The 13,011-nt window shown below is 38.3% G+C and overlaps 1 protein-coding gene across 1 annotated transcript in view; it reads right to left on the bottom strand.

Moving 5' to 3' along the window:
- Positions 1-8,607, bottom strand: part of MEAK7 (MTOR associated protein, eak-7 homolog) — a 31,680-nt gene extending 23,073 nt beyond the window's left edge. Inside the window, exons 1-3 of the mRNA XM_044659406.1 lie at positions 8,436-8,607; positions 2,024-2,254; positions 383-524 (exon numbers count right to left, since the gene is read on the bottom strand). Of these exons, the coding sequence (XP_044515341.1) occupies positions 383-524; positions 2,024-2,254; positions 8,436-8,606 (544 nt within the window). The 5' untranslated portion in view covers position 8,607. The remainder of the gene's footprint in view (positions 1-382; positions 525-2,023; positions 2,255-8,435) is intronic.
- Positions 8,608-13,011: the final 4,404 nt, after the last annotated feature.

Here is a 13,011-nt window from a genome sequence, read left to right as displayed (position 1 = left end):
ACTATCACTATTTTGCCTTAAAAAAGCTACTAAAGCTACTGACAGTCTCATGACTTAATATTTAATTATTATAAGCGGCGACCACAATTGTTTTAATTCTTATATTTGTCAAACCCATTTTAATTATTACACACCAAAAAATAGGATTAAACTGTGAACGGGAGGAAGGATGTTGCCAGAGGCTTTCAAATGAGGATCAGGGATGTGCCCCATGCTTTGGGAAGGAGCTGCAGTCTCAGATCTATTTATCATTTAACAGTTTCATGATGTTACATAGCCCCCTCGCTGCTAATTTTCGATTAATGAGGACTCAGTGAGGGCCTGGTCTACGCTTAGTCCTGTGTCTAACCACTTATATCTCTGAGGGTTAAAGGAAACTTACTTTGTTTCAGAGGTAAGAGCAGTTGTTCAGCCAAGGCCTTCACAGTAGAAGTCATATCTTCACTTTTGTTCATAATCCAACCTTTCAGTTCATTTCTGAAATCCAGCACATGGACTACAGAGCTAATCAGATCCTCTGTAAACTTTAAGACCACAATTGCATCATTAGAAACATTTTCACTGTAGGCCAAGAATAAATTTCATTTCAGCATAAGAAATGGGAAGCAGAAGCTTCCAACTCCTGCCAAATGCCATAGCCCCGCTATGGAAACTCTTCATGTTAATTAGGCCTCTCAAATGATGGCCACCTTATAATTAACAATAACGATATTACACTGATAAACTTAAAAAAAGAAAAGATGAGGGACATGCAGATTTCAGGGGGTATTTGCAAATGGCATTAAACTTATTCTATTGGGTTCCAAAGGAGAAAACTAAAAACTAAGGGTTGGTAAAAGTTACAGGGAGGAGGATTTGGGCTTGAGATAAAATACATCAGTTAGAAACATCCCCAAATGGAGTGGGCTCCCTTGAGAGAAAGTGAGACCCTCATTATTAAAAATATTCAACCAAACGATCATTTGTCAGGGTATTCTAAAAGAGTTCCATGCTTAAGTAAGGGTTGGACTAAGGTGCCTGCTAATGTCCCTTCAACTCTTTGATTTTAGAGACAGACAGGGTCTGATATACCATACAATCAATACATTATCATAAGCAAAATGTCAAGGGACAAATGAAATTTCAAAAGTAGGATATTTGAAAGCTATATTAATCTTCAGCTTAAGCAGAAGAAATAAGAGGGAAGCCCCTGAGGAAGAATATCTGAAGAAATACAAAAATAATTGACAAGTATAGGTGGCAATAACACTGCCGGACTGGTCTTTAGCAAGAAGAAAAAACATTTTTTCCTAGTCAAGAAAAATGAAAGGCTCTTTTGCCAAACTCTTCCCTTCTTTCTACCCACCTCAGTTTTTAGCCCACCCCTCAATTTCAAATGGGCTCTTCTACTCTGCTATTCCATGAAACAAAATAACACCTTTATCCCAAATCCCAGTTTGTTTTCCCTGATATCTAACGAAGCATTTTCTGGCTCAGAAGGGCTCAGTACTTTCTCTGATTTGGGGAAAAACTTTTAAGAAAACAACATGCATATACCGCCAAACCCTAATGCAGAGATCAAACATACAGCCTACAACTCCCCTCAAGGTAATCCAAGCCAGAAAAAAATGTAATTAGGAAATATTTAACAAAATAAACAATACAATGAAATCCACAGAACATCACATTTTCAAACAAAGTGAATATGGGTACTTAATGCACAGCTGAATGGCCCTTGTTGCTCTCAGAATCTGATATAATGCATATCCATTCACCACTGACCCACACTGGAACCCTATATATGGGGAGTGGTGATGGGATTTCATTGTATTTGCTTCCCAAATAATATGCAACACATCAGTCTGATGTGATGCCATCTTGATGGGATCAACCCTGAAATCATTATTAAATGTCCTAATTTAGTCACAATTGCTCCATAAGTTCTGAGCTGCACCAAATAGCCCCCTGGCTTGGGGTTTCCAAGTCAGACATTACACCAGGAGAGCACACATTTCTCTGAAATGGTCTTTCCTCTTTCCTTTACCTCTTTGACGTGGAACACTTTCATTTTTTCAGGAGTGACATTCAGCATTTTCTGGATCACTAGGCTCTTATCCCCTACTTTTCCTTTTAATGCCTGTGACAACAAATTCACAAACTGTTCCTTTGAGACGTATTCACTAGGGTTCCTTATACTGCCGTTAGGTTCAGTTTTCCTCATTGCATCATACAACTTGATTACCATCTTCTCAGGCAAAGCTTCCCCAGCATAAGCCTATTTAGAGCAAAAAGAGGAGGGGGAAAGATCTTTTTTAACACTGAAGAATGAAAACAAAGATATTAAAATAGCTTAAAGTATAAAGAGTATAAAAGTATAAACACTTTCATTTGACAGGTCCACATAAAACTACTTGAACTAAACTCATTTCTCAATAACATAATATATGCCCCAGTATATGTACCATGTGCTGCTGATACAGTTTTCTCCAGATAACTATTAACTCTAATTTTTCTAAAGTTTCATTCACTTTCCTTCTTTCTAATTTATTTTTTGGTTCAATTTATCTAGATCTGATAGGGGAAGGTTGAGGTCCCTCACTAGTATAGTTTTACTATTTCTTCCTTAAGCTCCTTTAAGTTTCTCTTTTAAAAATCTGGATGCTATACCATTTGGTGCATTACATTTAGTATTGATATTACCTCATCGTTTATAGTATCTTTTAGCAAGATGTAATTTTCTTCCTTATCTTTTTTAATCAGATCTATTTTTGCTTTAGCTTTGTCTGAGATCATGATTGCTACTCCTGCTTTTTTTTACTTTAGGTGGGTGATTCCCAAAGAGGGTGCTACCGCCCCCTGGTGGGTGCTGCCGCAATCTAGGGGAGCGGTGATGGCCACACTTCTTTTGTATTACATTCTATTCTGAGTTCAATAAATAGTTCCATAATTTCCAGGGGGCGCTAAGTAATATTTTTTCTGGAAAGGGGGCGATAGGCCAAAAAAGTTTGGAAACCACTGCTTTAGATGATGCATAATAAATTCTGCTCTAGCCTTTCACCTTTACCCTGTGTGTCACCTTGCCACAAATGTGTTTCTTGTAAACAACATATAGTAGGATTCTGGTTTTTAATCCATTCTGCTATCCGCTTCCATTTTATGGGGGAGTTCAGCCCATGCACATTCACAGTTATGATTACTAACTGTGCATGCCCTTCATCTTTTCTCCTTTTGATCCTGTTCTTTTTCCTTTCACTCTGTTCCTCCTCACCAGTGTTTTGTTTTTTATCACCCCCCCCCACGCCCACTGCCCCCTTCCTCCAATTACTTCCCCTTCCCTTGTCTTATTCCTCTTCTACCTCTCTGTAGGGTAAGATACAGTTCTATACTCCAACGAGTATGGTTATTATTCCCTCTTTGAGCCAATTACAATGAGAGTAAAGTTTAAGCATTACCTGTCACCACCCTCATCTTCCCCTCACTGTAATAATTTTTCACACCTTTTTATAACATAATTAATATAAGCAAATCTCAATGAAAATGTCAAAATCCTAATGTTATGTACATTTGGCTAATCTCCCATTTGTGATATATTCCCATAATATTAACTTCCCACTGCCATAATGTCACTTCTTATAACTTTTAAAATCAGATGAAGAAGGGGCAGCAGGGTGGCTATTGGATTAAAAGCCAGGCATGGACATAAGAGGTTCTGGGTTTTCAAATTTGTTCTCAGACATTTCTGAGCTGGGTGCCACTAAATAAGTCACTTTACCCCACATGCCTGGCCCTTACTGCTCTTCTGCCTTAAAACCAATACACTGTATTAACTCTAAGACTGAAAGTAAGGGCTTTAAAAAAAAAAAAAAGAAGATGAAGTGCTATTATTCTCCTGCTCAAGAACACAAATGGTTCTTCCTTCCCAATGAGATCAAATCTAAATTCCTTTTCCAGGCAACCAAAGTCCTCTTTCACCTCCTACCTGTTCATCCTCAAATGTCTATTTGCCCACAAGTACCCTCCACTTCAATCCACCTTGTCACTTCACTGATCCTGAGATCCTTGTGATTTGCCCTTCCTTGAGCTGAGCAACAGACCTAAATTGAATTCCACAGACCCATTTCTTATAGTGCTCATCTTTCTAAGGACAGTTCAAGTCCTAGTCGATAAATAGTCAAAGGAAAAGAATGGGCAGTTTTCATAAAAAGAAGTCAAAGCTATCTATAGTCATAAAAATGCTCTAAATCTCTATTGATTAGAGGATGTAAACTAAAATAACTCTGAGATACTACCTCATATCTAGCTAAGATGACAAAAAAAGAAAAATGATAAATGTTGGAAGGATTGTGGAAAAACTGGGACACTGATGCACCGTTGGTAGACTTTTGATTCAGACATTCTAGAAAGTAATTTGTAACTATGATCAAAGGGCTGTAAAACTATGTATATTCTTTGACCCAATAATACCACTATTAGGTCTGTGTCCCAAAGAGATTTAAAAGAAATAATAAAGGAAAAAGATCTATATGTACAAAAGTATTTAAATCAGCTCTTTTTGTTGTGTCAAAGAACTGGGAATTGAGGGAATGCCCATTAATTGGTGAATTATTGAAAAGTTGTGATATGTGAAAAATGATGAGCAGGATGCTTTCAGAAAAACCTGGAAAGACTTACATGAATTGATACAAAGTGAAGTGAGCAGAACCAGGAAAACATTATATATAGTATCAACAATACTATACAATGATCAACTGTTAATCACTTGGCTATTCACAGCAACACAAAGATCCAAGACAATTTCATAGGACTTATGGTGAAAAATGCTATTCACTTCCATAGAAAGAACTGCTGCAATATGAAAGCAGATCAAAGCTTACTATTTTTCACTTATTTTTTTGGGGGGGATGGGTTGTTTTCTTTCACAATATGACTAATGTGGAAATGTTTTATATGACTACACATGTATAATCTTTATCAAATTACTTGCCTTCTCAATGAAAGGAGAAGGGAAAGGGAGGGAATTCAAACTCAAATTTTAAAAAAAGAATGTTGAAATTATTTTTATATGTAATTGGGAAAAATAAAATATTTTAAAAATAAAATCTCAGGAAGGAAAATATTAGAAGATTAGCATGATATCTAGCACATAGAAGGCACCTAATAAATGTTCAGATTGAGATTGTGACAAGTACTGCCTCATATAAAAACATCAAGAAGTGGTACAGTAAAAAAAAAAATGTTACGGAAAGTTTGGCATGAGACCCAATTAAACCAGACCAACCTAAGAGCAATTCAAAATGAAACTGCAAGACAAAAGACAAACATTTTAAAATGGGGAAAAAATGTATCAAGATTTCTATAACAAATTTTCCTCTCAGTTAATGATGGCAGAGCTACCACTATCATGTTGGATATTAGAGTCCCTGAATATTGTATGAGGAAGTAGAAAGGATACTAAAGAAAAAGAAGATTGGAATAGCAGTTAGGCTAGAAGATGCCTACCCACAGGAGATCTAGCTGAAGTCAACATGGGGAGAATACCAAATATAAAACTGCTAGGGAAAAAAAATCAATATTATTACTGTTTTTTAAATGGTGACTCATCTAAGAGACTGGCCAATATGACAGTAAAGGAAAGTGGTCAATATTGGAGAGGATATGGCAAAATTGAGAAACTAATGTGTTGTTGGTGGAGTTATGAACTGATCCAACCATTCTGGAGGGCAATTTGGAACTGTGCCCAAAGGGATATAAAACTGTTCATACCCTATGATCCAATAATATTACTGTTGGATCTGTATCCCAAACAAATAATAAAAAGGGGGAAAGGACCTACTTCTACAAAAATATTTATAGCAGCTCTTTTTGTGCAAGCAAAGAATTGGAAATTGAGGGAATATCCGTCAATTGGGGAACGGCGGAACAAGTTGTGTTGGTGATGGAATACTACTGTGCTATAAGAAATGATAAGCAAGATGATTTTAGAAAAAGCTGGAAAGATCTGCAGGAACTGATACAAAATAAGTAGAACTGGGAGAACACTGTACACAGTAACAGATGATTATCCATGAAAACTTGGCTACTATCAGCAATGCAATGATGTGGGATAATCCTGAAACTTATGATGGGAAAAGTGCTCCACCTCCAGAGAAAATAAATATTGGAGTCATCTTTTACATCAGTGTATTTATGTATTTTTTTTTGGGGGGGGGTTAAGTATGAGTGTGCTCTTACAACAGTGATCAACATGGAAGTGTGTTTCGTGTGGCAATAAAAATAAAAATTTTTAAAATGGTAATTAAGAAACTATCAATAACTATAGACCCAAATGTTTACTCTACCTCTCCTTAATGAAGTGATGAGAAGGAAGCAGGTGTGTTTCATAAACAATATTTGATGGAAGATTTCATCACTATAGTTTCACAAGAGAATGCCTTAAAACAGTACAGAGAATACAACTTCCCATGGTACTCACTATGGATTACTTCCAAAAATGCATTTGTTGAACATGCTTGCTATTATCATGGGGATGTCTAAATACAAACTAGATTCCTCATAGATGGGGAGATCTTCCATCTTTCCCTATTTACAAAAGGAAACACTGCTAAATGAGATCCATAATCATCCAGAGGAAATCCACCTATCATCTACTTTTTTTTCCTGTATAGAAAGAAGAATGCTTATTATCCAGAGAAGGTCCTCAGGTGCTTGGACAACTCAGAGAGTTCATTTATCAGTCTGAATATCTTGGATGGATACTAAAGATGAAACACAAACCGATCCCAGACCCAAAATAAAATGAGAAGAGTGACTTGGATTGCATTTAGGAAATTATGCTATGCTTTTAATGACCCCAAGTTTTCCACATCAACATTCTTCCAAATGCTGCCATGTGGCTGCCAATAATATAATATGTGTTATTTGGAATTTTTTGGGTTCCATTTGAGAAGTATTTGGGGCTCATTTGAGTTTCAAATATTTAGATATATGACAAACTTCCTGTGGACATTTAGGGGACTTGGAAACTACATTTCCTATGATTCAACAGGTTTCCAGTCTTATGTGATGACATGAGCGAACGTAAAAAGCATGGCTTAAATAGAAAGGACTTGATTGGAAGGTCCTTTTTGGTACGTAGAAGAGGTGGGAGAAGGTATGGCGGGGAATTTGAAATAGATCTTAGCAGGTGCATGGTCATTTTATATTTTACCAACATGGCCTTAATTAAAATATTACTTCTTCTTTTAATATCAGTCTATATTTATTATAAAAATAACAAATACTAGAGACACCAAAGTAATGGGTTGCCCCAAGGGCAGTCAGAATCCTGTCACTAATGCAGAACTGCACAAAAGCAGGAGCATGAAGCCAGATGACTGATTTGAAAAGGAGGTAGATAAAATAGGAAATCTACTGGTATCCCCACATTGTCAAGAGATCTGGAAGAAGATCCTCCACATGGTGTGGGGAACCATACTGAGAAGATTTGTGAGCACATTAAAGAGAAGGTGATCTGCCTAACCCTTACTACTCTTCTGCCTTATAGTCACTACAGAATATTGATTCTAAGAAGGAAGGGAAGAGTTGAGAGAGAGAGAGAGAGAGACAGATAGACAGACAGACAGACAGACATGGCCAGAGACAGAGAGAAGATGACAGGGATGGGTTTAAATTTGTGACTTCTTAGTAAGGAGTATTCACAGTGAAAGAGACCTAGATTCATCATATTATCAAAGTGGCTAAACTTCCCCATCACCTAAACCATACAAGAAAACATTACATTATTAGTAAGGGCTACGAGGGGACAAAATTACATGTGAATGTTTTATTACTGATTACAACCCACCCACCTTACCTAGTCACTGCTGATAAAAAACCAATGCCATCATATTCTCAGGCTTCTGAGTTTGTTGGCAATAGGAAGCTAAAGAAACCCAAAAGGAAAAATAAGGTTGGGCAGAAAATGGATATGACTCGAGAAAGCCGAGAACCTGGACTGAGACTATTTTGTCCTCTGCCAGCAGTTCATGCACTACAAACCAATACCTAAAATTGGCCTCCTAATGCCCAACAGGGTGTGATTACTACTCTAATATTACCTGCCACTTTTTCCATGGAGTAAGAATCTTATGAATAAAAGATGACCACCAATGAGAGCAACACAAGGACAAACCTGAGGTCTACAGAGATGAAAATGAGGAAGCAGGATGATGGCATTTGGGGTATTCCTGAGGTTGGGTCTTAAAATACGTTATTTCATTATTTCATTGGAAAGTGACGTGAAATGACCGAGACATAGGATAAGTCACTTTGTACACATTCTGAATATCACATGAAATCTAACAGCTGCCACAATGGGTCCTATCTATGGTCGAGCTTTCTAGTCTGACGGGTCCAAAGGGCTGTGCTAAGATGAAAGGTGCCATTGCAGAATATACAAAGTTGTCTGTTATTCTTGCCTGTAGCATGTCAGAATTGATAGGGATTGGAAAAGTTCTCTTGGTCTTTCCATTGGATATTGTCTCCAAGCCCCCTGTTATGGCAGCGAACAATCCATCGATCTCCGCCAGCTCTTCCGAGTGAAACTGTATGGTGACAGCTGGTCGTTGACGTGAGTGCTTACTCCCCATCTTTTCTTACTTGTGACGGGGTTCTAGGAGGTAAAGACACAAAGTTGGAAGCCAATAAACCTGACATTCCAATAGCCAAGGGGAGAAGTCATTTTCAGCAGTGAAATAGGGCTAGAATGCATTAGACCCATGGAATGACAGCTTTCTAAATGGTAGAAACTAAGAGTCATAGTATATAATTTAGGAAACTTGCCAATCACTGGAAAGCAGAGCAGTCAGAATTCTACCAGTTCCAAATTTTAATTGATATTTTGGGAGAGAAATAGGAAAAGCAATAAGGTTAATACACACATCTACACACAGGCAGATCTGAAGTCAAGAAGGCTTGGAATCAAGTCCCGCTAGAAACATATTAGCTGTGTGACCACAAATAAGTCATTTATACCCTCAGAGCCCCCTGGATAATTCTCTAAGACTGAAAATGACAGAGGAGATGCTGACCTTTATTAAGCTCCTCACACCTAGGATATCACAGGACCAGACCAAAATGCATAGACAGGCATGTGCAAATCTGCAGTGTGAATGTAGTTATTATTATGCCTAAGAGACTCTGTGTATGTATGGGAGGGAGTTATACCATAAAAAGAAAAACAAGGAGAGAGGAAAGCCTTGGGCAGCTAAGTGGTACAGTAGATAGAGAGCTGATCTGGAGTCAGGGAGACCTGTGTTCAAATCAAGACAGATATTTAATAGCTGTGTGACCACTGTTAAAAGGGGATAACAACAGCTCCTGCCTTACAGGGTTGTTTTGAGGACTGAATCAAGTGAGACAAAATTTGTAAGGCATATAGTACAGTGTCTGCATGTAGTATGATGTAAATCATGTAAATACCTATTTATTTCCTTGTCTTCTCTTCCTTCTAAAAAAGGAGAGAAACCTGACTCCATGGCACCACGTTTCTATACCCTATATTTGTTTGGAGTAAATCATGGACCAAAGCAGAAATGAGATTGCAAGTGAAGACAAGAAGTACCTTCTGGGATAGCAAAGAAGATAAAAAAGGGGGGAAAAAAGGCCAAACCAACCAAGGACAAAGACAATAAACTTCTCCTTACCAGACAAAGCAAATGAGTGGGGGAAGAGGCAAGATGTTCAGTGGCGGGACATTCCAGCAAAAAAGGTGGAAGATGGCTTTATCCACCTGTGAACAAACAAAAGATAACAACAGGAAATATGTCAAAAGACCTGATTTTCATCCAAAAGTTATCCTAATAATCACAGCTTATACTTCCTTGCTCTTTATACACATCTCCACCATAATTCTCAAGCATGGGTGATGTACCCTTATCCCTACTTTACAAAGAAAGAAACTGAGGCAGGTTAGTGAAAAGACCCTCAAGGAGCCTTTGACATCCAGGATCCTTCTCTCCACTCATGCACCCAATACCCAAGGCATCACCAGACTGAATCACTGGCCTTGTCTTGGCACAGTACAAAGAATAAAAATGATTCCAGTTGCAATTAGATTACATTCTAAAGGGGAGTCAACTAATATATCTAACTATACATATATATAAAGCTAAAAAACATAAAGTATAATGTAATTAATAACTAGTACTTACCTCTTTTAAGTTTGCAAAGTGCTTTACATAGTTTATCTCATTTCAAGCTCATGACAATGTAACATAGTTACTATTGTTATTCCCATCTTACAGATGAGAAAACGGAGTTTGAGTCAGGTTAACTGACTTACTCAGGGTCACAGGGCTAGTAAGTGTATTAAGGTAACATCTGAACTCAAGTCTTCCTGACACCAAGCCTAACACTCTATCCACTGTCCCACCTAGCTACCTAATAAAAATAAATGTGATGAGATCACTAGTAGTTGGGAGGATCAGGAAAGGCATTGTTATAAGTAACTGAGTTTCACCTTAAATCAAAAGAGGGGCTGTCTATGAGGGTGAGTATGGTGGCTGTGCTTTCTTGGCATGAATATGGGCAATGAGAAGGTATGAAGACTATATCAGTGAGCAGCCAGGAGGCTCAGTAGCCTAGAAACAGGAGATCCAGGGTTCAAATATGGCCTCAGACACTTCCTAGCTGTGTGAAGTCACTTAGCCCCCACTGCCTAGCCCTTCTTGCTCTTCTGCCTTGGAACCAATACTTAGTATCAATTCTAAAACAGATGGTAAGGGTTTAAAAAAAAAAAAAAAAGACTTCATCAGTTCATCTGAGTCTTCCATTTTTTTTCTGAATTCTTCCTATCATTTCTAACGGGCACTTGACAACTGATCATGACATTCATACTCCACGGTTTGGTTAGTCATCCCCTGATGTATGATATGTATGATAGCCATACACTTTGTTCACAGTTTGTTCCCACTGCAAAAAGTGGTATTATAAATATTTTAGTATGAGATGTTCCTTTTTGTCTTAGATCTCCTCGCAGTATATGCCAGGAATGGGAACTCTAGGCCATTGGGGATGGCCATTTTATCCTGGCTGGCCCCAGAGGGCAAAACTAGAAGCAATAGAAGCTATAAAGAAAGAAATTTGGGCTTCCTGTAAAGAAAAACTTCCTAGCAATTAAAGCAATACAGAACTCAAAGAGATCACCTTAGAAGATAAAAGGTTCTCTTCTCACTAGAAATCTACCAGAAGGCTGAATGAATGCTTCTTTATTTAAGAATTCTGCCATTCCTTTATCCCACCATAAAATATTAGTTTTTCACTTCTTCATCTGCCTTCTTTTTCAAAATTCTACTTTATTTATTTATTTTTTCTTTCAAAATTCTATTTTGTCCACATTGTAACCTCTAATCTCTCAATTCCAATCTCTCGAGCCTACACTAGCCATTCTCTCCTCTTTTCCCTATCTTGACAGCTTGGTGAACCAATTCAACTAAACACTGTCTTCCTCTCTTATATTGCTGATTACACACAGCCAAACCTCAGTCCTGAATCACTCTCAGCATTTGCCATCTTAGCTCCTTATACATGTGCTATTGAACAGAAGCAGAGAAAATCTGACAACCATTTTGCTGGATCCACCACAGATTTGTTATACGACCTTAACTGGGCTTTCACTGTTGCTAGATAATCCTACTATATCCTCCTTTATCAACTCACTATCCCAATCTCCAGTAGTTCTTCTGAACCTTTTCATCCTTCCTCAACCCTTCCATTGCTTCCCCAACCCCCACCCCATCCAATTTTCTTAGGTGAGAAGCTTGCCTTTATTTTACAGGAAAAAAGGGGGCTATTTGCCATAAGAAGGGAGAAGCTCTTCTGCTATCACTCAGATGCCTTTTGCCATTCTCTCCTCCTCTATCCCTGTCTCATATGAAAAAGTGGTCTTCCTCTTAACCAAGGCTAAGCATTCTACTTGTTCAAGTGATCCCATTCAATCCAGTCTCCTCCAATAAAATGTCTCCTGTCATTCCTACTCTAATATATTTTCAGTTTCTGTCTACTAGTTTATTTCCTCATGGCTATATGTATGCCCATGTCTCCTCCATTCTCTCAATAAACCTTCACTTGATCCTTCCATCACCAATAACTTTTATCCTAATTCTTGTCTGCCCTTTGTAGCTAAACTCAAAAGGCTACTGCATTATTAGGTGCTCTCAACTTTCCTTCCACTCTCTTCTTAATGCTTTATAATCTGGCTTCCAAGCTTATCATTCTGTTAAAACAAAAAAACAAAAAAAACTTTCTCCAAAGTTACTAATGCTCTCTTAGTTACCAAATGCAATGGCCTTTCCTCTACCTTCATTCTCATTGACCTCTGTTGATCTCTCTTCTCGCTACTCTCATCTTACCTGATTGCTCCTTCTATCTCCTTTGTTGGACCATCCTTCAGAGGGTTCTATCTCAAGCTTCTCTTTTCCCTCTATACTACTTCCTGTGCTGATCTCATTAGCCCCCATGGATGTTATTGCCATCTCCATGCTGATGACTCGCAAATCTATCTGTCCTGCCTAAAACTCTCTTGTTGACCTCTTGGCTCATATCTTCAAATGCCTTGTAGACACCTCAAACTGGATGTCTAACAGACATCTTATACTCAACGTGTCAACATGTCAAAGAGAATTCATCTTTTCCCCAAATCCTCCACCCCCCCCATCCTACCTCATACTTTCCATATTGTAGAGGACACCACCCCTGACCTCCCAGTCCCTCAGGTTCACAACTTGGGAGTCACCCTCATTATCTTTCACCCCTACCCTCATCCAATCTATTGCTAAGGCCTATGGATTTCACCTCTGCAATATCTCTTGAATGCACCCCTTCTTCTCTCCTCTGACGCTACCACTATCCTCATCACTTCATGCCTAGATTACTGCAATATCCTGCTAGGGGGGCTGCCTGCATCAAGACTCTCCCCAATCCAATCCTGATCCTGCCACTAAAGTAGCAGATCTTCTGATCATGTCACCTCCCTACACAAACCCTCCTGGTGCC

This window comes from Gracilinanus agilis, chromosome 2 (genome assembly GCF_016433145.1).
Source record: "Gracilinanus agilis isolate LMUSP501 chromosome 2, AgileGrace, whole genome shotgun sequence".
NCBI lineage: Eukaryota > Metazoa > Chordata > Mammalia > Didelphimorphia > Didelphidae > Gracilinanus > Gracilinanus agilis.
The sequence above is the reverse complement of the archived record's forward strand: the minus strand, read 5'-3'. Positions and strand labels throughout refer to the sequence as shown.